This window comes from Lathamus discolor, chromosome 16 (assembly GCF_037157495.1).
Source record: "Lathamus discolor isolate bLatDis1 chromosome 16, bLatDis1.hap1, whole genome shotgun sequence".
Lineage (NCBI taxonomy): Eukaryota > Metazoa > Chordata > Aves > Psittaciformes > Psittacidae > Lathamus > Lathamus discolor.
The window spans coordinates 1,962,766-1,990,244 of record NC_088899.1 but is presented as its reverse complement, the minus strand read 5'-3'; the positions used below and the strand labels follow the sequence as shown (position 1 = coordinate 1,990,244).

At 60.2% G+C, this 27,479-nt stretch overlaps 1 protein-coding gene across 4 annotated transcripts; it reads left to right on the top strand.

Annotated features, from left to right (window-relative positions):
* The first annotated feature begins 19 nt into the window (after positions 1-19).
* Positions 20-25,707, top strand: CROCC (ciliary rootlet coiled-coil, rootletin). Of its 4 annotated transcripts, none has more exons than XM_065696327.1 (36): positions 20-105; positions 389-511; positions 1,258-1,400; positions 2,117-2,302; positions 2,380-2,463; positions 2,543-2,634; positions 2,719-2,884; positions 3,683-3,789; positions 3,875-4,081; positions 4,229-4,325; positions 5,036-5,131; positions 5,219-5,356; positions 6,204-6,340; positions 6,838-6,999; positions 7,776-7,920; positions 9,180-9,536; positions 10,315-10,508; positions 10,649-10,776; positions 11,594-11,745; positions 12,942-13,043; positions 13,119-13,253; positions 13,829-13,960; positions 14,032-14,270; positions 15,893-16,052; positions 16,321-16,488; positions 17,372-17,708; positions 18,681-18,808; positions 18,943-19,063; positions 19,835-19,995; positions 20,071-20,268; positions 21,134-21,316; positions 21,397-21,546; positions 22,074-22,256; positions 23,439-23,570; positions 24,686-24,802; positions 24,868-25,707. In XM_065696327.1, exons 3-36 carry the CDS (start codon positions 1,266-1,268, stop codon positions 24,916-24,918), a joined length of 5,280 nt encoding a protein of 1,759 aa, XP_065552399.1. In that variant the 5' UTR covers positions 20-105; positions 389-511; positions 1,258-1,265; the 3' UTR covers positions 24,919-25,707. The 4 variants fall into 4 exon arrangements, with proteins under 4 accessions (XP_065552399.1, XP_065552396.1, XP_065552397.1 ...); XM_065696324.1 differs by having other exon boundaries at positions 21,996-22,256; XM_065696325.1 differs by having other exon boundaries at positions 26-105; positions 1,290-1,400.
* The last annotated feature ends 1,772 nt before the right edge of the window (positions 25,708-27,479 follow it).

Genomic DNA, 27,479 nt, shown 5'->3' with positions numbered 1-27,479 from the left:
TAATGAGCTTAATGAGAGCCAGGGCTTAAGGAAAGGGCTCTCTGCAAGGAGCTCCTTTCGCTGGGGGAGCCGGCACCATCCTGCCGGGGGGCACAGCACCGCAGCGTAAGGCCGTTTCCACTCATTCTGGGCACGGGATTTGGGGGGGTTTAGTGTTTTACATCAGTTTCATCGTTCTCCTCTTGCCAAGAGCCTCCTTGGCTGGGTTTTAGTGACAAATCCCTATGGATGGGGGGATTGCTGGTAGTGGATCCATTGGGAGGCATTGGGACCCCTGAGGCAGCCAGGAAGAGGAGGGTCCCCGCTCTCGCCGTCACACAGGGAAGAGGAAGGCAAAAGGCCGGGATTTCGGGCTAATCCCGAGCACGCATCCGCTTTCCTCTCGCAGGCACGGAGCCCCGAAAGCTCCCGGGAAAGGGGTTTTGGAGCAAGGAGCCTGCAGCAAAGGGGTGCCAAGGGCTCGGCGGCCGCCCATAGGGAGCCCATGAGCGATCCGGAGGCTGCGGTTGAGGTGGGGTCCCCACATTGTCCCTCCCTGGTCCCCCCCATAGCGGGATCCGGCGGCTGCTCTCGCGGGAGCGGCGGCAGAGGGGGTGGATCAGGTTGGTTGGTTGCAGGAGGCACCGGTGCAGTGGGGTTCTGCTGCTGCAAATGGGGTTCGGGGGGGGAAATGGCAGCTCCGAGCCGGCTCCAGCACTGCGGCCGCAGTCGGGGTGGGTTTGGGATGGCAATGGGGAGATGCGGCGCCCCGGTGCCCATAGCCACAGGCTCACTGCTTCTGTGAGTGCAGCTGCCAAGCTGAAGTGGTTTGGGGATCACAGACGCGTGTTTGTAATCGGTTTGTGATCAGAGCTGCACCTTTGCAGCGGTTCTGTGCTCACAGCTATGAACTTGCAGCGGTTTTGTGCTCGCAAGCGCAAATTTGCAGCAGGTTTGTGGCTGCAGCTGCAGATCTGCAGCAGTTTCGTGATTTCAGCTGCAAATCCGCGGTGGTTTTGTGGTCACACACACAAACCTGCACCCCTCTTGCGATTGCAACTGCAGATCCACAGTGGGTTTATGAGCACAAGCGTCCCGTGGCCTCACAACTGCCTCCCGTTGCATGTCGGGGCGCAGCATTTGCAGCTGGATGGGGGGAAAAGGCTTTTCATGGGGCGGGCTCAGCTCAGCCCCTTCCTCACTGATGGCTCCATCGCGGAGCTGGATCCGTGTCCCGCTGCTCCCGGAGCCGCCCTGAGCCCGGTCCCGGTCCCGCAGCGGGGGCCATGTCCTCGCTGCTGTCCCTCCAGGAGGAGAACCGCATCCTGCAGCAGGAGCTGTCCCGTGTCGAGGACCTGCTGGCCCAGAGCCGGGCCGAGCGCGATGAGCTGGCCATCAAGTACAACGCCATCAGCGAGCGGGTGAGCCCCAATAGCCCCAAAGCACCCTTTTAAACCCCAAACCTCACAGCCATCCAAGCTGGAATCTTTGCATTCCCCGTGCTGGGAGCTGGAGGTGCTGTGGCATCAATGGGAGTTTCAGTGCTGGCTTGTCCAGACCTGTCCTGGCTCGCCAGGGCTTGTCCTGTGGGATGCACAAAGCATCCTCATCCCAGTTTTGTTTTCGGGAAGCAGGACCCCCTGCCGTGGGCATCCTTCACATCCCTTCACCGTGGCAACGGAGGGATTCAGACGGGCTTTAGGCAGTGGCCGGATGCTGAACGTGGCTCCTGGGGAGACCCATATTGGGGCACTGCCAGGATTTTGGGGGGTAACCCCTCTGTTTGTGCCTGGTTATCCATAAAATACCCCACATACTAGGATAACACCCCAAAGTGAATCACTGTGGCTGTACCCGGGGTCCCTGTATCCCAGTGCAAACCAGGGTGGGGCTTTGCTGAAGCCCTGCTTCAAAGTTGGGGCATTTTTGAATGCACCCCCAAATTTCCTGTTCCTCCCCTCCCTGTGTGTGCAAAAGCGGGGGGGGATGCAGAATCTGGGGGGTCTCACTTTGTGTAGGATGCCCTGAAGCGATGGCTCGGTCTGGATGTGAGTGAAACTGGAGGATGCTCAGAGGGGGTTTAGCATCCCAGTGGGCTCAGGGGGTATCCTGACATCAATCCTCTCCCACTTCCCAGCTGGAGCAAACGCTGCGGCTGGAGACGGGCGAGCGGGATGCACCGGAGAGCCGGAGCCTGGCGCAGCACAACATCGAGCTGCGGCGCCTGCTGGAGGAGGAGCAAGCTGCCTACAAGCGCAAGCTGCAGGCGTACCAGGAGGGCCAGCAGCGCCAGGCCCAGCTGGTGCAGAAGCTCCAAGCCAAGGTGAACCCTTCCCAGGGGACACAGGGATGTGTTGGGGACCCCGTCTCGGTGCCACCCTCCCCATTGCCTCCATCCAGGTGCTGCAGTATAAGAAGAAATGCGGTGAAGTGGAGCAGCAGCTGCTGGAGAAGGCGACAGAGCTGGAGCAGGAGAGGCTGACGGTGAGGGATGGGTTTAGGGGTCCTCTGCCTTGAACCCCCCCCAGGTTGGGGGGATGCTGATGAGATGCTGTCCCTGCAGAGCCAGCTGGATGTGAGCAGCGTGCAGCTGGAGGAGGAGGGCAGCAATGAGCTGGAGAACGCCCTGATCCGGCTGGAAGAGGAGCAGCAGAGGTGAAGGGGGGGGTCCCTGAGGAGCTGTAGGACCTCCTTGGGGTGATGCTTTGAATGACCCCCCCCCCATTCCGCACCCCCCAGGAGCAGCAGCCTGGTGCAGGTGAACTCGATGCTGCGGGAGCAGCTGGAACAAGCCAACGTGGCCAACGCGGCGCTGAGCGAGGACATCCGCAAGCTGACGGCCGACTGGGCACGGGCACGGGATGAGCTGGAGCAGCGAGAGGCGGAGTGGAGGCGCGAGGAGGAGGTCTGGGGGGGACAGGGAGCAGGGAGAGGGATGCGGGGATGTGGCATGGAAAGGGATGTGGGGATGGGAGGGGGATGCAGGACCGCTGGGAAGGATGCGGGGTCAGGGGGGGTGCTGCATGGAGAATAGTTTGGGGGTGCAGGAGATGGGGCATCTGATGGGAAGGGGATGCAAGGCACAAGGATGGGGGGATGTGGCAGGGAAAGGGATGTGGGACCACCAGGAGGGATGCAGGACCATGGGGAATGTTGCATGGAGAAGAATTTGGGGATGCAGGAGATGGGGCATGTGATGGGAAGGGGATGCAAGGCGCAGGGGTGGAGGGATGTGGCAGGGAAAGGGATGTGGGATTACCAGGAGTAATGTAGGACCATGGGGGATGTTATGTGGAGAAGAATTTGGGGATGCAGGAGATGGGGCATGTGATGGGAAGGGGATGCAAGGCGCAGGGGTGGAGGGATGTGGCAGGGAAAGGGATGTGGGATTACCAGGAGTAATGCAGGACCATGGGGGATGTTACGTGGAGAAGAATTTGGGGATGCAGGCGATGTGGCATGGAACGGGAGGGGGATGAGTCCCCCAGGTCTTGCCTTTGGAGGGTGGGAGGGAATTGGGGTTGGGGTTATAGAGCACCATGGGGATGATGGTTGTGGCCACGGGGGGTGTTGCAGGAAGATGTGGGGACCAAAAGGAAGAGGGTTGTGGGGCCAGGGGAGGTGGGGATGCTCCACCGAGGTGGCTGCATGGGGAGGGACCCCACCACCGCGGTCAGCACCAACACACTGCACCCCGTAACAGACCTTCAACACCTACTTCAGCAACGAGCACAGCCGGCTCCTGACCCTCTGGAGGCAGGTGGTGGCCTTCAGGAGGCACTTCGGGGAGATGAAAGCCACCACGGAGCGGTCAGTGCGGCGCTCGGGGAGGGCTCACGGAGATCCCTACGGATGCGCAGGGATGCCGGGTCCCATCCTGCGCCTCCCCGCACAGGGACCTGGCGGAGCTGGGCCACGAGGCCTCACGGGCGGGCAGGGCTGCCCATGCCGCCTGCCTGCACCTCGCTGCCAACCTGCGCCTGGCCGAGAGCCACGCCGGAGCGGCGCGGGAGCAGCAGGAGCTGCGGCTGGGGCAGCTGCAGGAGCAGCTGGCGGCGCGGGCGCGGGATGCGGAGCTGGAGAGAGCCGCGCTCGGAGCCCGGTACGAGGGGTCTGGGGTCACGGGGTGGGGGCGTGCTGCTGGGGGGGTCCCAGTGCTGCCCATGTCCCGGTGTTCCCCCATGTCCCGGTGTTGCCCCACGTCCCGGTGTTGCCCCATGTCCCGGTGTTCCCCCACATCCCGGTGCAGGCTGTCGGAGCAGGCGCTGTCTCTGGAGAGGCTACGGGAAGAGAATGCAGGGAAGGAGCGAGAGGTGGAAGCGCTGAAGCTGCAGCTGCAGAGCTTGGTGAGCGCTGGGGTGGGTGTGGGGAATGGGGATGCAGGGATGCGCTGGGGCTGGGGATGCCAGTGTGATGTGTGATGTGCACTGGGGCAGGGTGCGTGCAGAGCCAGGCTGAGAGAGCTGGGCTGGGGCAGCCTGGACAAGAGAAGGCTCCTGAAGGGGAGACCTGAGAGCAGCTCCAGTGCCTGAAGGGGCTGCAGGAAAGCTGGAGAGGGGCTTGGGACAAGGGCCTGTAGGGACAGGCCAAGGGGAATGGCTTGAACCTGCCCGAGGGGAGACTGAGATGAGCTCTTAGGCAGAAGCTCTTCCCTGTGAGGGTGCTGAGGCGCTGGCACAGGGTGCCCAGAGGAGCTGTGGCTGCCCCATCCCTGGCAGTGCTCAAGGCCAGGTTGGACACAGGGGCTTGGAGCAAGCTGCTCCCATGGAAGGGGTCCCTGCCCGTGGCAGGGGTTGAGCTTTAAGGTCCCTTTAACCCAACCCACTTTGGGATTCTGTGGTTCCATGCTGGAGCACGCTGCAGGCTGCACACCGCGGTGTGATGTGTGCTGGAGCACAGCACGGTGCACGCTGGGGATGATGCAGGATGCAGCCAGAGCACGGTGCATGCCAGAATGCAGTGCACACGGGGGTGGACCACGTGCTGCATGTCCGGGTGTGACATGCACCGGGGCAATGCCCGGTGCATGCCTGTGATGCAGGGGGGGGGTTTGCAGGAGGCCGCACGTGCCCAGGATCCGTCTCCAGCAGAGGTGGAATCGCTGCGCTCGGAGGTGGAGCTGCTCCAGCAGACCCTGCAGGACATCGCCCAGGTGGTGGGGCCACCCCGGCCTCAGTTCCCCCCCCCTTGCCTCAGTTTCCCCCCCGTGACACAGGTGGGTTTCTCCCCTCTCTCTCAGGCCGTGCTGTCGGGTGACCATGAGCAGCCCTCCCTGTCCCCCCCGCGTCCCCCCACATCCCCTCACCGCAGCCTCTCGCCCAGCGCCACTGCTGCTGCCGTGCATGCTGCCCTGTGCCGCCGCCAGCTCCAGCTGCAGGTGAGCGGGGGGGCTGCGGGAGGATGATGATGGTGATGAGGACCTGGACAGGCTGGGGAGGTGGGACCCTGTGAACCTCATGGAGCTCAACAAGGCCAAGGGCAAGGTCCTGCCCAGGGGTTGGGGCAATCGCAGTCACTGCTGCAGGCTGGGGGAGATGGGGTGGAGCAGCCCTGAGGAGAAGGACTTGGGGTGTTGGTCAATGAGAAGCTCCCCATGACCCAGCTTCAGTGAGCGCTTGAGCCCAGAACCCCCCTGTGCTGGGCTGCACCCCCAGAGCGTGAGCAGCAGCTCAGGGAGGGGATCCTGCCCCTCTGCTGCGCTCTGGGGAGACCCCCCCTGCAGCCCTGATCCAGCTCTGGGGCAGCAGCACAAGAGGGACCTGGAGCTGCTGGAGCCAGGCCAGAGGAGGCCATGGAGATGCTGCGAGGGCTGGAGCAGCTCTGCTCTGGAGCCAGGCTGGGAGAGCTGGGCTGGGGCAGCCTGGACAAGAGAAGGCTCCTGAAGGGGAGACCTGAGAGCAGCTCCAGTGCCTAAAGGGACTGCAGGAAAGCTGGAGAGGGGCTTGGGACAAGGGCCTGTAGGGACAGGCCAAGGGGAATGGCTTGAACCTGCCCGAGGGGAGACTGAGCTGAGCTCTTAGGCAGAAGCTCTTCCCTGTGAGGGTGCTGAGGCGCTGGCACAGGGTGCCCAGAGAAGCTGTGGCTGCCCCATCCCTGGCAGTGCTCAAGGCCAGGTTGGACACAGGGGCTTGGAGCGTTCCAACTGAAAGCAGTCTGTGACTCTGTGGCTCTGTGTTGATGATGGTGATGATGATGATGCCCACCCCTCTTTCCCCCCCATCCAGGATGCCCGGGGCCAGGCAGATGCCAGCCGGGAGCTGGCCGGGAGCCTGCGTCGGGAGCTGGGGGACAGCGAGAGGCGTGTGGGGACGCTGCAGCGGCAGCTGGAGCAGCTCAGTGCTGAGGCCGAGGTCCTGCGCAGGTACCTGCTGTCTGTCCGTCCGTCCCTGTGTCTGACCATCCCTGTGCATCCGCCCCCCTGCGTCCTGGCCAGGGTGTCCATCATCCGTCCATCCACCCATCCCTCCCTACACATTTATATGTTTGTCTGTCCCTGTGCGTCCTGCCTTGTCTGTGTATCCATCCATCCCTACACATTTTTATCTGTCCATTTGTCCCTGTGTGTTCTGCCCTGTCCACCCATCCAGCATCCATCCAACCATCCATCCATCTGTCCGTCCGTCCATCCATCCATCATCCATCCATCCATCCATCATCCATCCGTCCATCCATCATCCATCCATCCATCATCCATCCATCCATCCATCATCCCTCCATCCACCCACCCACCCGCCCCTCCATCCATCCCTACACGTTTATCTCTGCACACGTGTCCCTCTGTCCCCATTCACTCCCACCTCCGTCCTGGCACACCGAGCATCGCCCCATCTCCCCCCGCCGTGCCCGTGTGCCCGGCAGGGATCGGCAGCGCGCGGAGGAGGCTCTGGCTGGGGAGCAGCAGCGCGCAGGGGCCCTGCAGCAGGAGCGGGCGCAGCTGCAGCGCCGGGGCGAGGGCCTGGAGGATGCTCGGGACGAGGCCGCCCGCGCCGCAGAGGCCGCCCGGGAGCAGCTGGAGCGCAGGTACAGGGACACGGGGACACACACGGGGGGGCTGCACCCCCAGCAAGTGGGTGCTGTGGAACTGCAGTGCGTGTTGCAACCTCGTCCCCCCCCAGGGGTGGGTGCTGCCACACCTGCAATGGGTGCTCAATCTCCCTGTGCAGATGGGTGCTGCAGTGGTGGGTGCTGCGATAGTGGGTGCTGCAACCCCTGTCCTGGGTGGGTGCTGCAATAGTGGGTGCTGCAACCCCTGTCCTGGGGGGTTCTGCAATAGTGGGTGCTGCAACCCCTGTCCTGGGTGAGTGCTGCAACAGTGGGTACTGCAACCCCTGTCCTGGGGGGTTCTGCAATAGTGGGTGCTGCAACCGCTGTCCTGGGGGGTTCTGCAATAGTGGGTGCTGCAACCCCTGTCCTGGGTGAGTGCTGCAACAGTGGGTACTGCAACCCCTGTCCTGGGGGGTTCTGCAATAGTGGGTGCTGCAACCGCTGTCCTGGGTGGGTGCTGAAATGGTGGGTGCTGTAACCCCTGTCCTGAGTGGGTGCTGTATAATAATGAGTACTGCAACTCCTGTCCTGGGGGTGCTGCAACCCGTGTCCTGAGGGTGCTGCAATCAGGGGTGCTGCAATAGTGGGTGCTGCAACCGCTGTCCTGGGTGGGTGCTGCAATGGCAGGAGCTGTAACCCCTGTCCTGGGTGGGTGCTGTATAATAGTGGGTGCTGCAACCCCTGTCCTGAGTGGGGGCTGCAGTGGCGGGTGCTGCATGCCCAGTGGGTGCTGCACCCCTGCCTTGCCGCAGCCAGCAGCAGCTGGAGGAGCTGGATGTGCAGCGTGCGGCGGTGCAGCAGGAGCTGCTGGAGGCGCGGGAGGCGCTGAGCCGGGCGGCGCTGGAGGCCGAGGTGGCGCGGGGCGAGCGGGAGGCGCTGGCCGAGGCGCTGAGCAAGGTGGGTCCCTGTGACACCCCCCGTGACGCCCTGCAGCCGGTGCCCCCCGTGCAGGGTGCGGCTGCCATGCAGTGGGTGCATCCCCAAGCAGCGGGGGCAACCCCCCCTGCGGCAGGCGCACTCCTCTCTGCGGTGGGTGCTACCTTTGCCATGCAGCAGGCGCAACCCCGAGCAGTGAGTGCAGCCCACGTGCAGCAGGCTCATTCCCCCAGTGAAGTGGGTGCAGCCCCTAAGCAACAGGTTCAGCCCATGCAGTGGGTGCAACCCACATGCAACAGGCTCACCCCCCCCCCCCTTCTGCAGTGCAGTGGATGCAACTCTTAAGCAACAGACTCAGCCCGTGCAGTGGGTGCATCCCCCATCTTCAGTGGGTGCAAGCCCCATATGCAGTAGGTATAACCCTCATATGCAGCAGGCACAACCCCTCAGCAACAGGCTCAGCCCATGCGGTGGGTGCAGCCCCTACAGTGGATGCAGCCCCCAGACAGCAGGCTCAGCTCTCCAGCAGGTTCCTCCTCATGCCCTGGGTACCTGCACACAGCCCATCAGCTCCAGTCACAGTGCTGGGCACAGGGGTGCTGTGGGGCACAGGGGTGGTGCAGAGCCCATCAGCCCTGGGCACAGCGCTGGGCACAGGGATGCTCCAGAGCCCATCAGCCCTGGGCACAGCGCTGGGCACAGGGGTGCTGTGGGGCACAAGGCTGGTACAGAGCCCATCAGCTCCGGTCATGGTGCTGGGCACAGGGATGCTGTGGGGCACAGGGATGCTGTGGGGCACAGGGCTGGTGCAGAGCCCATCAGCTCCAGTCACATTGCTGGGCACAGGGGTGCTCCAGATCCCATCAGCTCCGGTCACTGTGCCTGGCACAGGGATGGTGCAGAGCCCACCAGCTCTGGGCACGGTGCCGGGCACAGGGCTGGTGCAGAGCCCATCAGCTCCATTCGCAGCTCTGGGCACAGGGATGCTGCGGGGCACAGCGCTGGTGCAGAGCCCATCAGCTCCATTCGCAGCTCTTGGCACAGGGATGCTGCGGGGCACAGGGATGCTGTGGGGCACGGGGATGCTGCAGGGCACGGGGATGCTGCGGGGCACAGGGATGCTGCGGGGCACGGGGATGCTGCGGGGCGCAGGGAAGCTGCGGGGCACAGGGATGCTGCGGGGCACAGGGATGCTGCAGGGCACAGGGATGCTGTGGGGCGCAGGGATGCTGCGGGGCGCAGCGCTGGTGCAGAGCCCATCGGCCGCAGTCTCTCGGCAGGCGCAGGGGAGCTGCGCGTCGCTGTCGGCAGCGCTGCGGGAGGCGCAGGCCGAGGGCTCCCGGCTGCGGGACGCGCTGGCCAAGACGAGCGAGCTGGCGGCGGGGCTGGCGCGGGACAAGGCGGAGCTGAGCCGGGGCCTGGCGCGGCTGCAGGCGGAGCGGGCCGGCGGCCCCGGGCGGGAGCTGCGGCGGGAGCTGGAGCGGCTGCGGGCGCGGCTGGAGCGCGGGCGCTGCGCGGGGGCGCTGGAGCGGCTGCGGGCGCCGAGGGCGGCGGAGGAGCAGCGGCGCAGGGGCCTGCGGGACGAGCTGCGGGCGCTGCGCGAGCAGCACCTGAGCATGCGGCAGCGCCTCGGGCAGGTGCGGGGCAACTGGGAGGGATGGGGAGGGTGCAGGGGTAACTGGGGTGGAGAATGGGGCAACTGGGAGGGATGGGGAGGGTGCCGGGGTAACTGGAATCATTCACAGGGCTATTGGAAGGGATGGGGAGGGTGCCGGGGTAACTGGGATCGTGAACGTGGTAACTGGGAGGGATGGGGGTGGTGAATGGGGCGACTGGGAGGGATGGGGAGGGTGCAGGGGTAACTGGGATGGAGAATGGGGCAACTGGGAGGGATGGGGAGGGTGCAGGGGTAACTGGGATGGAGAATGGGGCAACTGGGAGGGATGGGGAGGGTGCAGGGGTAACTGGAATCATTCACAGGGCTATTGGAAGGGATGGGGAGGGTGCAGGGGGCAACTGGGATAGTGAACGTTGTAACTGGGAAGGGATGCCAGGGGTAACAGGAAGGATGAGTTGGACAACTGGGAGGATGCAATGGGACAATTGGGATGGTGCAAGGGGTGATTGGGAAGAGTGGGGACCTTGCATAGGGCTTTTGGGAGGGATGGAGAGGGTGCATGCGCAACTGGGAGGGATAGGAAGGGTACAAAAGGAGAGACAGGAAAGATGCATGGGGCAAGCAGGACGGTGGGCAAGGCGACTGGGAGGGATGGAAATAGTGCATGGGGCAACTGGGAGGGAAGGGGAGGGTGCAGGGTAACTGGGATGGTGAATGGGGCAACTGGGAGGGATGGGGAGGGTGCGTGGGGGGCCGGGTCGCTGAGGGGCGCGGGGCGCGCTGTCGCTGCGCTGCAGGCGGTGCGGGAGCAGAGCGCGGCGGGCGAGGCGCTGGCCCAGGCCCGGGCAGAGCAGGAGCGGCTGCGGGGGGATCTGCTGCGGCTGAGCCGGGCCCGCGAGGGGCTGGCCAAGGAGGGCGCCAGCCTGGCCGTGCAGCTCGCTGCTGCCCAGCGCCACGGGCAGGATCGGGCCCAGGAGGCGGCCGGGCTCAGGTGGGTGCTGGACAGGGGTGAGGGGTCCTCGCTGCCCTGAAGCCGGGCTCTGGGCGGTGGGAGCGGTGCCGTTGTGGCTCTGGGCAGTGGGAGCGGTGCCGTTGTGGCTCTGGGCAGTGGGACTGGTGCTGTTCTGGCAGGTCGGAGAAGGAGGGGCTGGAGAGCAGCATCTTCCAGCTGCAGCAGCAGCTCACCCAGCTCAATGCCCGCAACCAGCAGCTGGAGGCTGAAGGACGGAGCCTGCTTCAGGCCAAGGAGGCGTTGGAGGGTGAGGGGTCCCTGTCCCATCACCCCGGCCATCTCCTTCTGTCCTTACACCCCCGCTTCATCTTCCACATCCTCATCTCCATCCTCATCTCAATCACTCTCTTCGTCCCCATCCTCATCCCTGTCCATCCCCATCTTCATCCTCATCTTCATCCTCATTTTCATCCTCATCCACATCCCTTCCCCATCACCATCTTCCTCTCCATCCTCATCCCTGTCCATCCCCATCTTTATCCTCATCTCTAACACTATCCCTGTTCAAACTTCATCTGTATCCTCATCTCCACTTTCATCTTCATCCATCCACCATCTTCATCCCCATCCACCATCTTCATCCCCTTCCACCTCCCATTTTCATCCTCTTCCCCACCCTCATCCCCGGTCCCCATATTCATCCGTATCTCTATTCTCATCTCAGTCCCCATCCTCATCCCCATCCACCCCTATCTTCCTCCTCATCTCCAACACCATCCCCGTCTTAATCACAGTCTTCATCCTCATCTCCAATACCATCCTCATCTTCATCCTCATCCCCATTCCTTCCCCATCATCTTTATCCTTATCCCTGTCCTTCCCATGTTTATGCTCATCTCCAACACCATCCACCTGTACTCCGTCTGTATTCTTATCCCCACTTCCATCTCCATCCATCCCACATCTTCACTCTTGTCCATCCCCATCCTCCTCCACCCTCCTCCACCCGCAGCAGGGTCATGACAAGCTCTTCTCCACCACTGTTTGTCCCCCTGTGACCCTGCTCCTGTCCCCCCACACCCCGGGGTGTCCCCACTGACACCCCACTGATGGGTGCCCTGCAGCGGAGCTGGGTGCTGCGCGGCTGGAGCGGGAGCGGGAGCTGCAGAGCCGGCGCGAGGCCGTGGCCGCAGCCGAGACCGCGGCGGTGACCGTGGCCCTGCAGCGCGCCCGCGACGGGCACCGCGCCGAGCTCGACCGCCTGCAGTGTGAGAAGGTGGGCGCAGGGGGGCTGGGTTTGGGGTGCAGAGCTTGGGGGGGATGGGTTTTTTTTGGGGTACAGCGCATATACTTGGGACGTGATGCTGGTGTTTGGGGTGCAACGATGAGTTTTGGGGTGCAGTGATGATTCTTGGGGTGCAAAGTTGCTGATTTTGGGGGGTTTCTGGTGACTTCGGGGTTCACTGATTTTGGGGGTTTCACTGATGATTTTGGGAGGTTCACTGTTGGTTTGGGTTCACTGTTGGTGTTGGTTTCATTGTTGGTTTGGGTTCACTGTTGGTGTTGGTTTCACTGTTGGTTTGGGTTCCCTGTTGGTGTTGGTTTTACTGTTGGTTTGGGTTCACTGTTGGTGTTGGTGCCCTGTTGGTTTGGGTTCCCTGTTGGTGTTGGTTCCCTGTTGGTGTTGGTTTCACTGTTGGTGTTGGTTCACTGTTGGTTTTGGTTTCACTGTTGGTTTGGGTTCACTGTTGGTGTTGGTTCCCTGTTGGTGTTGGTTCCCTGTTGGTGTTGGTTCTCTGTTGGTGTTGGTTCCCTGTTGGTGTTGGTTCCCTGTTGGTGTTGGTTCTCTGTTGGTGTTGGTTCACTGTTGGTGTTGGTTCACTGTTGGTGTTGGTTCCCTGTTGGTGTTGGTTCACTGTTGGTGTTGGTTCCCTATTGGTGTTGGTTCTCTGTTGGTGTTGGTTCACTGTTGGTTTGGGTTCACTGTTGGTTTGGGTTCACTGTTGGTGTTGGTTCCCTGTTGGTGTTGGTTTCACTGTTGGTGTTGGTTCCCTGTTGGTGTTGGTTCCCTGTTGGTGTTGGTTTCACTGTTGGTGTTGGTTCACTGTTGGTGTTGGTTCACTGTTGGTGTTGGTTTCACTGTTGGTGTTGGTTTCACTGTTGGTGTTGGTTCTCTGTTGGTGTTGGTTCTCTGTTGGTGTTGGTTTCACTGTTGGTGTTGGTTCACTGTTGGTTTTGGTTCTCTGTTGGTGTTGGTTCCCTGTTGGTGTTGGTTTCACTGTTGGTGTTGGTTCTCTGTTGGTGTTGGTTTCACTGTTGGTTTGGGTTCACTGTTGGTGTTGGTTTCACTGTTGGTGTTGGTTTCACTGTTGGTTTGGGTTCCCTGTTGGTGTTGGTTCCCTGTTGGTGTTGGTTCCCTGTTGGTGTTGGTTTCACTGTTGGTGTTGGTTTCACTGTCGGTTTGGGGCTCAGGAGGAGCTGGAAGCCGAGCGGGTCCGGCTCTCGCGGGAGCAGGAGGTGCTGGCAGCCGAGCTGGCGTCGGTGCGGCAGCAGCACGAGAGTGAGAAGCAGCAGGTGGGTGTCCCCGTGCGCCCCCGGCCTCAGCCCCGGTGCCCCCCCCGGGGCTGATCCGTGTCCGTGTCCCCACAGGCGCTGGCGCTGCACGAGGAGGAGAGGGCGGCGCTGGCCGAGGCGCTGCAGCGGCTGCAGCGGGGCCTGGCCGAGGCCACGGCCGAGCTCGAGCAGCAGCGCCGGGAGGTCTCCAGCCACCAGGAGAAGGAGGAGGTGGGTGCGGGAGGTCCTGGGACCCCCAATGGTGGCGCAGAGCCCCACATGGCCCCTGCTGCAGCCCCCGTGCCTGGGTGTCCCCTCTCGGTGCAACCCCCAATGCCTAAGCATCCCCTTCCGTTGCAACACCCATCTCTGGATGTCCCCTATGTCCCCTACTGCTACTCCCTCATGCCTGGGTGTCTCCCTTGGCTCCCTCATTGCAACCCCCCATACCTGGGTGACCCATATATCCCCATCATTGCAACTCCCCCATAGCCCCCCCATTACACCACTGCAAACCCCCATGCCTGGGTATCCCCCATTCCTGGACATCCCCCTTATTGCAAACCCCACTTCCTAAGGCTCACCCCCTCCATTCCAAGAGCTCCCCCCCAGCTTGCAGCTCCCACAGGGTCCTCCCATCTTTCAGCCTCTCCATTGCGAGCCCTCCATTTCCCCCTTGCAAGCCCCCGGGGTGATGGGGATGCTGAGGTGCGGTACCCGAGCATCCTCATCCCCGCACCATCCCCATCACGCTTCCCCCGGGATCCCAAACAAACGGGGCTCAGGGTGCTGTGCCCCCTCCGCAGAGCCTGGCAGCGGAGCTGCGCACCTTGCGGGCGCAGGCAGAGGAGACGGCCGCGACCCACGAACGGGAGGCGAAAACCCTCCGTGACCAAGTGACAGCAGCAGCCAAGCAGCGGGATGGAGCCCTGCGGGAGGTGAACTCCCCCCGAATCCCTTCCCCCCATCCCAAATACCCCAGCCCTGACACCCCCCAACCGCGGCGCAGGCGGAGGATGCGCGGGCGCAGCTGCTGCTGGTGGCGGAGGCGCGGGCCGCGGGCCGGCGGGAGCTGCTGCAGGCGCAGCGGGAGGCACGGGAGAGCCGGGAAGGCCGGGAAGCGCAGCGGCGGCAGGCGCAGGAGGCGCGCAGGGCACTGGGGGACGAGGCGAGGGAGAAGGAGGCCCTGCGGAGGTCCAACGAGGAGCTGCGGACGGCGCTGCGCCGCGCCGAGGGCGAGCGCATCAGGTGAGGGGCGAGGGATGCGCGCGGCGAGGGGTGCTCGAGGCGGGGAGAGGCAGGAGCTGGGGTGATGCTGAGGGTCGGGGTGATGCGAAGGACAAGGGGCTGCTCAGGTTAGGGTGATGCGCAGGGTCGGGGTGATGCGCAGGGCAAGGGGGTACCTAAGCTGGGAGATACAGGAGGTGGTGTGATGCTCAGGGTCAGGGCAATGCTTGGGATAGTGCACTGTTTTGGGTGCTCGGTGTTGGGGTGATGGTGAAGTTGGGGGGGTGATGATCAGGGTCAGGGTGATGTTTAGGACAAGGGGATACCTAAGTTGGGAGATACAGGACGTGGTGCAGTGCTCAGGGTCAGGGCAGTGCTTGGGATAGTGCGGTGTTTTGGGTGCTCAGTGTTGGGGTGATGGCTGGGACAAAGGGCTGCTCAGGTTGGGAGATGCAGGAGTCGGGGTGGTCAGCGGGGTCGGGGTAGTATGCAGGACAAGGAGCTGCTGGGGTGATGCTCAGAGTCGGGGTGATGTGCAGGACAAGGGGGTACCTAAGTTGGGAGATACAGGAGGTACTGTGATGCTCAGGGTCAGGGCAATGCATGGGATAGTGCAGTGTTTTGGGTGCTCAGGGTTGGGGTGATGGCTGGGACAAAGGGCTGCTCAGGTTGGGAGATGCAGGAGATGGTGCGATGCTTGGGGTCATGGGATGCATGCAGTGATGCAGTGTTTTGGGAGCTCAGGGTTGGGGTGATGGTTGGGAGAAGGGTACACCCAAGCTGGGAGACGCAGGGGGTGATGCAGCACCTTGGAGGGTGGTGCTTGCTGTTGGGATGATGCTCAGGACAAGGGGATGCTCCAGTTAGGAGATATTCGGGGTGGTGTGTTGCCTTGGAAAATGATGTCTGGGATTGGGATAATGCTTGGAACACAGGGGTGCTCAGGCTGGGAAATCTATGGGTTACTGCAATGCCTTGGAGGGTGGTGCTCCAGGTCAGGGTGATGTCTGGGGACAAGGAGATGGAAGTTTGGGCATGAGGAGAGACGCCTAAGGATGGGATGCACTGGAGCAAGATGCTCAGTACAGGGGTTGCTCGAGGTGAGCGGTGTTTGGGATGAGGCAGTGCCTTAGAGGGACTTGTTGGGGCACAGAAAAACCTGGAGAGGGGCTTGGGACAGGCGCCTGTAGGGACAGGCCAAGGGGAATGGCTTGAACCTGCCCGAGGGGAGACTGAGCTGAGCTCTTAGGCAGAAGCTCTTCCCTGTGAGGGTGCTGAGGCGCTGGCACAGGGTGCCCAGAGAAGCTGTGGCTGCCCCATCCCTGGCAGTGCTCAAGGCCAGGCTGGACACAGGGGCTTGGAGCAAGCTGCTCCAGTGGAAGGGGTCCCTGCCCGTGGCAGGGGTTGGAGCTGGAGGAGCTTTAAGCTCCCTTCCAACACAAACCAGGCTGGGATCCTGTGTTCGGAGTGGCAGCGCTCAGGGTGGAGGCTGCCCTGATGGGGTGATGGCTGGGAGGGAGCATCCAAACTAGAGGGATGTTGGAGGATGGGGATGGCTTGGAGTGGGATGCTCAGGACAGGGCGATGCTCGGGCCACTGCAGTGCCCCCGGGGGTGACCCGGCCCCGTCTCCCCTCTCCGCAGCCTGAAACGTGCCGGTGAGGAGAAGGAGCAGCGCCTGGCGCTGCTGGAGGACGGGCGGGCGGCCGCGGAGCGGGAAGTGACGGAGCTGCGGGCGGCGCTGCGGGAGCTGGAGCGCGCCCGCTTGGATGCGCGCCGGGAGCTGCAGGAGCTGCGCCGCCAGGTGAGGAGGAGGAGGAGGAGGAGAGTGGGACCCCCCCAACTTGGGACCCCCCCAACTTAGGAACCCCCCCCAGCTTGGGACCCCCCCCCCAACTTTTGACCCCCCCCCCAACTTGGGACCCCACCCCTAGCTTGCGACCCCCCCCAACTTTGGACCCCCCCCAACTTGGGACCCCCCCCAACTTGGGACCCCCTCCCCCAACTTGGGACCCCCCCCACTTCCTCCATTGCGGGTGTCCCCAAGCCGTGCCCGTGTGCTCCGTGGGCAGGTGAAGGACCTGGACAGTGAGAACAGCCGGAGGAGCAGGGAGCTGGGCGAGCTGCAGGCGCGCGTGGCCCTGGAGGAGCAGCGGGAGCAGGAGAGCCGCCGCGAAGCCTTCGGCCTCAGGCAGAAGGTGGCAGAGAGCGAGGCCGGGACGGAGGCTGCCAGGAAGGAGGTTGGGGTCTCCAGAACCCTGTTTCTCGGTGCTCTGCATCCCCATCACCCTCGGCTCCGTGCCCAGCCTATCCGGTGTCCCTGTCTCCTACCCCATAACTCAGTGCCTGTTGTCCCCAAGCATCTCCATCAACCCATAACTGGCATACTGTGTCCCTCGGTGTCTCCACTGCTCTGTTGTTTGATGCCATGCCCCTGGGAGTCCCCATTACCCCATTGCTCAGTCCCTGATGTCCCCGTCACCCTATGCTCTTTGCCCTGCATCCCCTGAGGTCCCTTGCATCCTCCATTGCTTTGTGTCTTGCAATCCCATTGTCTCCTAACTCTGGGTCTGGTGTCCCTGGATGTCTCCATCACCCCACCACTCCATCCTGCATCCCTGGGTTCCTTACACCTCATTGCTCTCTCCCTTGGGATCCCCATCACCCATTACTCCATCCCCTCCATGTCCTCCATCCCCATCACTCATTGCTCTATCTTCTGTATCCCTGTGGTTCCCCCATCACCCCATTGCTCCATCCCCGGAGGTCCCTGTCACTCCACTGCTCCATCCCCTGCATCTCAACCTTGCTGCTGCATCTCCTGCTTCCTTGGTAGCCCCCCGTCATCCCATTGCTCCATCCCTGGGGGTTCCCATTAACCCAATTGCACCATCCCTGGGGGTTCACATCACCCCAATTGTTCCATCCCCTGCATCGCCACGCTGCTGCTGTGTGCCCCGCATCCTTGGGGCTTCCCCATCACCTCATTACTCCATCCCCTGCATCTCCACCCTCTCGCTGTGTTCTCTGCATCCCTGGGGGTCCCTATCACCCCGTTACCCCACCCCTTGCATCCTGTGAGTCACCTCTCCCCATCGCCCCATCTCCGCCCGTGTTCCGCAGCTCCAGCACCTGCAGCAGCGGCTCTCGGAGGCGGAGGCCGAGTTCCGGCAGCGGGAGAAGGACCTGGCCCGCAGCCTGGAGGAGGCTCGAGGCAATGAGAAGAAGCTCTTGGCCGATGCCCGCAACCTGCAGCTGAAGGTGGACGCGGCGCGGGGCGAAGCGGCCGAGCTGAGCCTGCGCCTGAGCGCGGCCGAGGGCCGGGCGCAGGGGCTGGAAGCGGAGCTGGTGCGCGGCGAGGAGCTGCGCCGGGCCACCGAGACCCGCCTGGGGGGCATCCAGTCCGCCCTGCGCCGCACCATGGGCATCGGCCGCGCTCGGGCCGGCTCCCCCGGCAAGGGTGAGGGGCTCCGGGGACCCCCGGTGCTTTGTACCTTGCTTATAGGGGAGAGGGGTGCATTCTGCTGCAGTGCATCCCGCTGCAGTGCTCCATCCCCTGCATCCCTGGGGGTTCCCCATGTCCCATTGTTCCAGCTCTTGCATCCCTATTGCCCTGTTGCTCCATCCTCTGCATCCTCATCATGCTGTTGCTCCATCCCCTGCACCCCCATTGCCCTATTGCTCCATCTTCTTCATCCCTATTACCCTGTTCCTCCATCCCCTGCATCCCCATCGCCCTGTTGCTCCATCCTCTTCATCCATATCACCCTGTTGTTGCTCTGTTATCTGCATTCCCTTCATGCTGTTGCTCCATCCCCTGCATCTCCATCATCCTGTTGCTGTGTCCACTGCATCTCTGGGGTCCCCCATACCTCATTACTTCATTCTTCGGAGTCCCCTATACTCCACTGCTCCATCCCTGGCATCCCTGGAGGTTCCCCCATCACTCTATAACTCCATACCCTGCTTCCTTGGGGTTCCCTGTACTCCATTGCTTCATCCCTGGGGGTTCCCATAACACTTCCCATAATACTCCATCTCCTCTATCTCCATCATCAGATGCTCCATCCCTTGCGCTCCATCACACCTGCTGTGTCCCCTTCAATCCTGGGGGTCTCCCATACCCCATTTCTTCATCCCTGGGGTCCTTCATCACCCCATTGCCCCATCCTCTGCATCCCTGGGATCCCCCAGGACCCATTGCTCCATCCCTGGGGTTCTTCTATCACCCCATTGTTCCATCTCCTACATTCCCGGGGTTCCCTATACCCCATTGCTACACCCCTTGGAGGGCAGGGTGATGGGAGACCCATCTCTTACATCCCTGTATCCCATGGATGCATGCCACTGTGGCACACCCAACTCCAGCTTGCCACCGTCCCTTGGGCACTGCCCCTGTTGTCCCCGTGCTACCCTCTTTGTCCCCATACAGGTGGGGGACTGGAGGGGTCATTGAGCCCCGGCTCATCCCTGGACCCCGATGCAGCATCTGAGCCCGAGGCGGTGCGGGCAGCGCTGCGGGACTTCCTGCGCGAGCTGCAGGATGCGCAGCGGGAGCGGGTACCATTCCCCCTTCCCTTCCCTTCCCTTCCCTTCCCTTCCCTCCCCTTCCCTTCTCTTCCCTTTCCTCCCCTTCCCTTCCCTTCCCCATCACACCCAAAAAGCCCCTTTTTCACCCCGTTTTCTTGCCACAGGAGGAGCTGCGGGTGCAGGTGAGCAGCCTGGGCCGGCGGCTGGCGGAGGCAGAGGAGCAGCGGGACAGCACCAGCGCCCGGGTGCAGCAGCTCCAGAAGCTGGTGGATGAGAGTGAGGAAGGTGATGGGGGCGACGGGGTTTTTGGGGGGAATCCCCCCTAAATTGTGGGGTTTTGGGTGATTTTTTCCATGCTGGAGCCTCACCAGTGAGTGGCGAAACTGAGGCACGGGGCAGGTGATGAATGGGTGGGATTTTCTCCATGCACGGCCCCAAAATCCTGGTACAATTGGTCAGCACCCATGGAAACCCCATGAACCCTGGTAAAACCCCAATGCATGCCCAGTAAACCCTGGTGAAACTGCCCCTGTATCCACTTTAAACCCCAGTAAAAGAGGTAAAAGCCCCCATGCATCACTGTAAAACCCACAGAAACTGGTAAACCCCCTATGCAGCCTCCATAAATCGCAGTAACACCCCCCTACATCCCTGTAAAGCTGGGAAAACTCCCTGTGCAGACTCCTTAAATCTCAATAGAATGGGTAAAATCCTTGTGTGTCCCCCATAAATCCCAGTGCCATCCCTGCATCCCCTTTAAACCCCAGTAAAAGTGGTAAAAGCTCCCATGCATCCCTCTAAACCCCACTGAAAGTGGTAGAACCCCCTGTGCATCCCCCGTAAAGCCCCCTGCATCCCTGTAAAGCCCAGTAAAACTGGTAAAACCCTCTGTGCAGACTCTGTAAATCCCCCCCAATGGGTAAACCCTTGTGCATCCCCCATAAATCACGATAAAATGGGTAAAATCCCCTGTGCATCCTTCATAAATCCAAGAAAATGGCTAAACCCCCTTGTGCATCCCCTATAAATCCCCATGAACCCCTTGCATCCCTGCAGGGTGCCGCAGCGGCAGGGAGCTGAGCAGCGCGCAGGCAGCGCTGCTGCTGCAGGAGGAGACGCTGGCGCGGGGCGAGCGGGAGCGCCGGGCGCTGCAGGACAAGGTGGCCGTGCTGCAGCAGAGCCTGCGCGCTGCCGAGGGCGAGCGCCGCGCCGCGGAGGTGAGCATGGCCGGGCGGGATGCATCCTGCCCTGCATCCCCATCCCTGAGCGCTCCACGCGGGATGGCCCCGCAGGAGAGGGTGAGCGCGGAGCGAGCCGGAGAGCTCAAGGATGCCAAGAGGAGGATGGAGGTGGCTGAGAGCAGGAGCTTGCGCCTGGAGATGCAGCAGAAGGTGCTGGAGGCTGAGCTGCAGCGCGCACGCACGGCCCTGGGTGAGCGGCAGGCGGAGGTGCAGGTGATGCAGGATCGTGCTGAGCTGCTGCAGAAACAGGTATCCGACAAGGGCATAGTCAAATAGAACCACAGGTTCGGGTTGGGGGGACCTTAAAGCTCCTCCAACCCCAACCCCTGCCATGGCAGGGGCACCTTCCACTGGAGCAGCTTGCTCCAAGCCCCTGTGTCCAACCTGGCCTTGAGCACTGCCAGGGATGGGGCAGCCACAGCTTCTCTGGGCACCCTGTGCCAGCGCCTCAGCACCCTCACAGGGAAGAGCTTCTGCCTAAGAGCTCAGCTCAGTCTCCCCTCAGGCAGGTTCAAGCCATTCCCCTTGGCCTGTCCCTACAGGCCCTTGTCCCAAGCCCCTCTCCAGGTTCCCTGCAGCCCCTTTAGGCACTGGAGCTGCTCTCAGGTCTCCCCTTCAGGAGCCTTCTCTTGTCCAGGCTGCCCCAGCCCAGCTCTCTCAGCCTGGCTCCAGAGCAGAGCTGCTCCAGCCCTCGCAGCATCTCCATGGCCTCCTCTGGCCTCGCTCCAGCAGCTCCACGTCCCTCTTGTGCTGCTGCCCCAGAGCTGGATCAGGGCTGCAGGGGGGGTCTCCCCAGAGCGCAGCAGAGGGGCAGGATCCCCTCCCTGAGCTGCTGCTCACGCTCTGGGGGTGCAGCCCAGCACAGGGGGGGTTCCGGGCTCAAGCGCTCACTGAAGCTGGGTCATGGGGAGCTTCTCATTGACCAACACCCGCAAGTCCTTCTCCTCAGGGCTGCTCCATCCCATCTCTCCCCAGCTTTAGCTATGCTTGGCATTGCCCCTACCCAACCTTACACTTGGCTTCCTCATCAATTCCTCTCAGTCCCCATGGCACGGATGAACGTTAACTGGTGCATTCCCTGGTGCATTCACTGCTCTTGGTGTTTTGGCTGTAGCTGGCAGAGAGCGAGCAGCGCGCCGGCACCTTGCAGCAGGCGATGCAGCGCCTGAGCACGGCCTTGACGGACACCGGCTCCAAGGATGCTGCGGCGGCGGCCGATGGCGCCGTGGTCCACGAGCGGCTGCTGCAGCTGCGGAGCGCGCTGGCCGCGGGCGAGCAGGACCGCCGGGCGCTGCAGGTGGGGTGAGCACCCTTGGGTGCGGGTACCCGCGGGGTGCCTGTGCCGGGGGGGGTCACTGCCGTGTCCCCGCGCCGCAGGAGGGGCTGGAGGTGGCGCGGCGGGCGCTGGCCGAGGCCAGGGAGGAGAAGGCGGCGCTGCGGGAGCAGCTGCAGGAGCTGCGGCAGGAGCGGGAGGTGCTGCAGCGGGGCAGGGATGAGCTGGAGGCGCAGGTCCGGCAGCAGCAGGAGGTGAGGGCCGGGGGGGCTCCCCTCCGTGCCGGGATCCCCACGTTTGCTGTCCTTTGCCTCCATGCGGCTCCATTGCCTGCTCCATCCAGCCTGTTTTGACTCCATGCAGCCCCTAGTGCCCTACCCCATGCAACATGCTTTGCATCGCCACCCTTGCATGACTCTATGGACCCCTCTGAAGCCCCTGCACCCTTTTCCCCTATAGACCCTTTAACCTCCCCATGCAGCACCCTATTGCCCCATACAGCTCCCTGCATTCTTTAACCCTACCGTGCAGCATCCTACACCCCTTTGCCCTCCCATGCAGCACCTTTTGTCCCCCGTTGCATCAACCAGTGGACCTCTCTAGAGCCCTAGAACCCTCTTGCCCCCTTGCAGCAACCTTGAACCCCTCCAGGGAAGGAGGGAAGGGGTGCTGCTCATCCCCGCACCCTGTTGCCCCCATGCAGCATCCTCTGTCCCCTCTGGAGCGCTCCAGAGCCCAGCATCCCTTTCCCCGTGCCCACGGCCGTGCTGCCTGCCCACAGGCGCCGCTGCAGCCGCAGCGGGAGGAGCACGGGGGGCTGCAGGAGCGGCAGGGGGGGCTGCAGCAGCGGGTGAGCAGCCTGCAGCAGGCCCTGGCCCGCGCGCAGCGGGAGCGGAGGGAGGCCGAGCGCCTTGCCCTGCGCCTCGAGAAGGACAAGGGCGCCCTGAAGACGACCCTGGGCAAGGTGAGGGGGCACCTCGGGGGCATCGCGCCCATGGGGGTGCCGGGACACGCACCCGTGCGCCAGGGCTGGGCGTGCAGCAAAGGCCAACCCGAGCCGCAGCTTGTGACACAAATGTGCAATGCGCTTTGTATGTGTGTTGTGTGCTGCTCCGCTAGGCACGGGGCCCGTATGCACTGAAATACGTGTTATACATAGGAAATATGTGAAATGTCTATCTGAATCTACCAGATTTTATAGGTATCATCTGCGGTACTTTATATTATGTGTATTATCTCATGTCTGTTCCATTCCGTTCCATTCTATTCCATTCCATGTATTCTCATGTGTCTATATACTATCTGCTACAGTTTTATTATACACATCTGCTATATATTATATATGTAATCATTTTTGTATTATTTATAATCTATATTTTATATGTATTATCTGCTCTATTTTATATATATTATCTACTCTCTAGTATATATAATCTATTTTATGTTGTAATGATATATACATTATTATAGATCTATGATTCATTATATTAATATGTATGTATATCTACTATATATGTATATAGAGTATATATAAAATGTATGTATAATATATACACATATAAAATATATGTGTATATATATACATGTAATATATATGACATTAAATCTGCAATCTGCTGTATTTTATAGTATATAGAATCTATGTGGTTTATATCGTATATTATCTGCAATATATGATACAAATAACAAACTATAGCTTATTTTATATGTAAACTGGCAGCGGGGTTGGAACTAGACGATCTTAAGGTCCTTTCCAACCCTGACTATTCTATGATTCTGTGATTCTATATGTATAATCTCCTATATATTAGGCAATCTGCTATATTTTATATTATATAAAATGTATATGTAATTGCTATATTTCATATGTACTATATATGTTATTTTCTGTATTTTCCATGTCCTGCATCTCTCATTTACTCTATTCCCATGTTCTGTATCTCTCATTGCTCCATTCCTATGTCCCAGTGTATCTCTAATTGCTTCATTCCCATATCCCATATCCCGATGCCTCTCTCACTGCTCTCTTCCCATGTCCCAGTGTCTCTCTCACTGCTCTCTTCTGATGTCCCAGTGTATCTCTAATTGCTTCATTCCCATGTCCCGGTGTATCTCTCACTGCTCTATCCCCATGCATTCCCCGCAGGTGGAGCGGGAGAAGCTGGAGGCGCAGGAGGCCTCGCTGCGGCTCTCTGCGGAGCAGGGCCGGCTGCACCGCTCCCTGCGTGCGGCACAGCAGGAGCTGGCGGAGGCGCAGCAGCGCGTGCGCACGCTGCAGGTGGGTGCCATGCAGCGGGTGCTGCCCACCCGCTTGGTGCGGAGCCCCCGGCCCCACCGGTGGCTTGCAGCAGGGTGGGGATGGGGACTCATCCTGGCATGAAGGGAGGCGCTGGTGCTTGCCCTCGATGGGGCTCGTCTTGGTTTTGGGGTGCTTCCCAGCCTGCGGAGATGCTGGTGCTTGCGCTGGGATGATGCTGGGCTCATCCCAGCTTGAAGAGAGATGTTGGTGCCTGCCCTGGGATGATGCTGGGGCCTTTTATGGGCTTCTTCCAGCCTGGGGAGATTCTGGTGCATGAAATAGGATGGGTCTGGGCTTATTTTTGGGGTGCTTCACAGCCTGGGGAGATGCTGGGGCTTGCTCTGCAATGATGCTGGGCGCAATCCAGCATGAAGGAAATGCTGGTGCTTGCCCTGGAATGGCACTGGGCTTATTTTTGGGGTGCTTCCCAGCCTGAGGAGATGCTGGTGCTTGCTCTGAGTTGATGCTGGGCTCATCCCAGTATAAAGGGAGGTGCTGGTGCTTGCCCTGGGATGGGGCTGGTCTTGGTTTTGGGGTGCTTCACAGCCTGGGGCAATGCTGATGCTTGCTCTGCAATGATGTTGGGCTCATCCCAGCATGAAGGGAGGTGCTGGTGCTTGCCCTGGCATGGTTTTGGGGCCTTTTATGGGCTTCTTCCAGCCTGGGAAGGTGCTGGTGCTTGTACTGGGCTTATGCCACCATGAAGGAAGGTGCTGAGGCTTGCACTGGGGTGGTGCTGGATTTTGGGGGCTTGTTCCAACCTGGGGAGATGATGTTCTTGCCCCGGGATAGTGCTGGGCTCATCCCAGCGTGAAGGGATGTGTTGGTGCTTGTCCAGGGATAGGGCTTCCCAGGTTATGAAGATGCTGGTGCTTGCCCTGGAATGGTGCTGGGCTCTTTCGGGGGCTTCTTCCACCCTGGGGTGATGCTGGTGCTTCTATTGGGATGGGGCTGGGCTCTTTTAGGGGAGCTTCCCAGGGGAGCTGGTACTTGCCCTCGGATGTGGCTGGGCTCTTTGGGCTCATTCCCTGTTGGAAAGATGCTGGTGCTTGCCCTGGGATGGGGCTGGGGTGACAGCACCGCTCCCCATGCAGGCGCTGGCGCTGGAGCACCCATCTCCACCGAGTTCCAGGCCCTCTCCAGAGCTGCAGCGGGAGCTGGAGGCTCGGGAGCGCATCCAGCACCACCGCATCCGTAGCCTGGAAGAGCAGGTGAGGGGGGGCACTCCGGGGGGGACACCCTCATGTGCCCGTCTCACCCCAACCCCACTTTCCAGATCGCGCTGCTGAAGGGGCAGGAGCTCTGCCGTCACCCCACCAGCATCTAAGGAGCCTCCATGGACCCGTCCATGGGATGTGGCTCTGGGCCGCCTGCTCGAGATGAAGATGTCCCTGCTCTTTGCGGGGGGGTTGGACTCGCTGAGCTCCGAAGGGCTCTTCCAACCCAAACTGCTCCGTGATGCTCTGCCCGCTGCAGAGGCCGGCACAACTCATCGCACGGGTGAGGGAGGAAGCATTCCCCATCCCCATGCTCGAAACCCACATCTGTTTGTGTCTCATCATTCCCTTTTCTGGCACTTCCCCACCAAGATGACACTCGTGTATTTTTGATACAAATTGGGTGGGTTTTCCCATTTTTAATGGCTATTTTTAACAAAAGGTTTGGAATTACTCCTGGTTTTTAGCCCTGTCCCTTCACCAGCCAAGCTACGCGATTTCTCCCCCCCAATCCGTGATGTTTCACAGTCCCCAACACTCACTGGATCCTAACTTTCCCCTTTTTCTAACCAAAAAACTCCTCTAGGTCGGTGCTTTTGATCTGATTCTTGAGAAATAGAGGGATTTTTATAGCACTATTTTTGGAAGTTTGAGGTTTTTACTGGTGCTACCGGATGGCCTGCGATCAGGTCCCCAAACCGCCCTGCCCTGCCCCTGGTCAGTCCCTGTTCAATGTGGATACCCCCAAACCAGAACCCCAAGGGGGGTTTTTGGGGGGAGACAACGGTGCTTTGGGGATGCCCAAAGGGATGTCCATCGGGAGAGTGGGATTGATTCAGGTCCGTAACAATAAGCGATAATAAATAATAAGATGCATTAATAGATAACAATAATTAGTATTTTGCTATTGTTATTATTACCATGAGCACCCCCACATTAGAGGGGAGCTGCAGAGGAGCACTGGAGCCATTAAGCAGCATCCCTTGGGGGGGTGCTGCCCTCCCTCTCCTTGTTTTAAGCCTCTGGGGGAAGATTGAGCCTCAAAGAAGGATGGATCCCTTGTGCCCTGTGAGCTATGCAGGGATGGGATGGGATGGGATGGGATGGGGATGGGGATGGGGATGGGGATGGGGATGGGATGGGGATGGGATAGGGGTGAATGACAAAGAAAACTCAATGCAGAACCCTCCTGGCCTATTTTCTATAAGAGAATTGGAATATAGACCAGCTGCACCCTACATAAGAGAGAGGCACACTATAGGGCTCTATATGATATGGGACCTGCAGCCTGGGTCAGATATGCACTCCATGTAAGAGCTATGTGCTGTAAGAGAGCTACACACTATGGGAGACCCTCTGACCATGCAGAGCGGGGCAATAGAGGGGTATGGACAGTATAGAGCCGCACATTATATATGAGAACCACACACTGGGAGAGCGCTACAAGAGCTGTATGGACACGTTGTGTAAGAGCTGCACAGTAAGGAAGAGCACTGCGTGCTATAGAACTGTATCCCATATGTGCTGTATGAGAACTGTATGCTCTGAGCTGCATGCTCTGTACACGAGCTATGCACTGTATGGGAGCTGCACGCTATATGGGAGGACTGCACAGTATAGACAAGAGCTGCACACTACACACGAACTGCAGGCTGTATAATAGAGCTACACACTGTAGAAGAGCATATGTAAGACTATATATGAGAGCATAATATATATAAGAGCTACACACTAGATCTGAGAGCTATGAACTGTATAGGAGCTGCACACCACATATACGAGCTGCAGGCTATATAAGCAAGCTATGCATTGTATAAGAGAGCTGCACACTACATCTGAGAGCTACCTACCATGTAAGAGAGCTCACCCTATAGATGAGCTGCACACTGCATAAGACAGCAGCATGCGATGTGAGACCTATGCACTGTAGAAATGAGCTGCATGCTATGAGAGCTGCAAGCTATGTTAGAGGGCTACATGCTATATAGGAGCTGCATGCTATATAAGAGAGCTGCACACTATATATGAAGAGCTGCATGCTATATATGAGAGCTGCATGCTGTGTAAGACCTACACACTATATATGAAGAGCTGCATGCTATATATGAGAACTGCATGCTATATATGGGAGCTGCACACTATATATGAAGAGCTGTATGCTATATATGAACTGCACACTATATATGAAGAGCTGCATGCTATATATGAGAGCTGCATGCTATATATGGGAGCTGCACACTATATATGAACTGCATACTATATATGAAGAGCTGCACGCTATATATGAGAGCTGCACGCTATATAAGACCTACATACTATATATAAAGAGCTGTATGCTGTATATGAATTGTACACTATATATGAAGAGCTGCGTGCTATATATGAGAGCTGCATGCTATGTAAGACCTACACACTATATATGAAGAGCTGCGTGCTATATATGAGAGCTGCATGCTATGTAAGACCTACACACTATATATGAAGAGCTGCGTGCTATATATGAGAGCTGCATGCTATGTAAGACCTACACACTATATATGAAGAGCTGCATGCTATATATGAGAGCTGTGTCCTATATAAGACCTACACCCTATCTATGAGAGCTGCCCACACTAGTTCCTGTAAGTGACCTGAACCCCAACCTCCACCCTCCATCTATAGGGGATCCCAA

Bases quoted from the DNA above. Each gene is read 5' to 3' on its own strand.
- CROCC (XM_065696324.1), top strand. From the start codon at position 1,266: ATGTCCTCGCTGCTGTCCCTCCAGGAGGAGAACCGCATCCTGCAGCAG. The intron at 2,885-3,682 runs GTCTGGGGGGGA...ACCCCGTAACAG, and splicing joins AGTGGAGGCGCGAGGAGGAG to ACCTTCAACACCTACTTCAG. The intron at 10,509-10,648 runs GTGGGTGCTGGA...CTGTTCTGGCAG, and splicing joins CAGGAGGCGGCCGGGCTCAG to GTCGGAGAAGGAGGGGCTGG.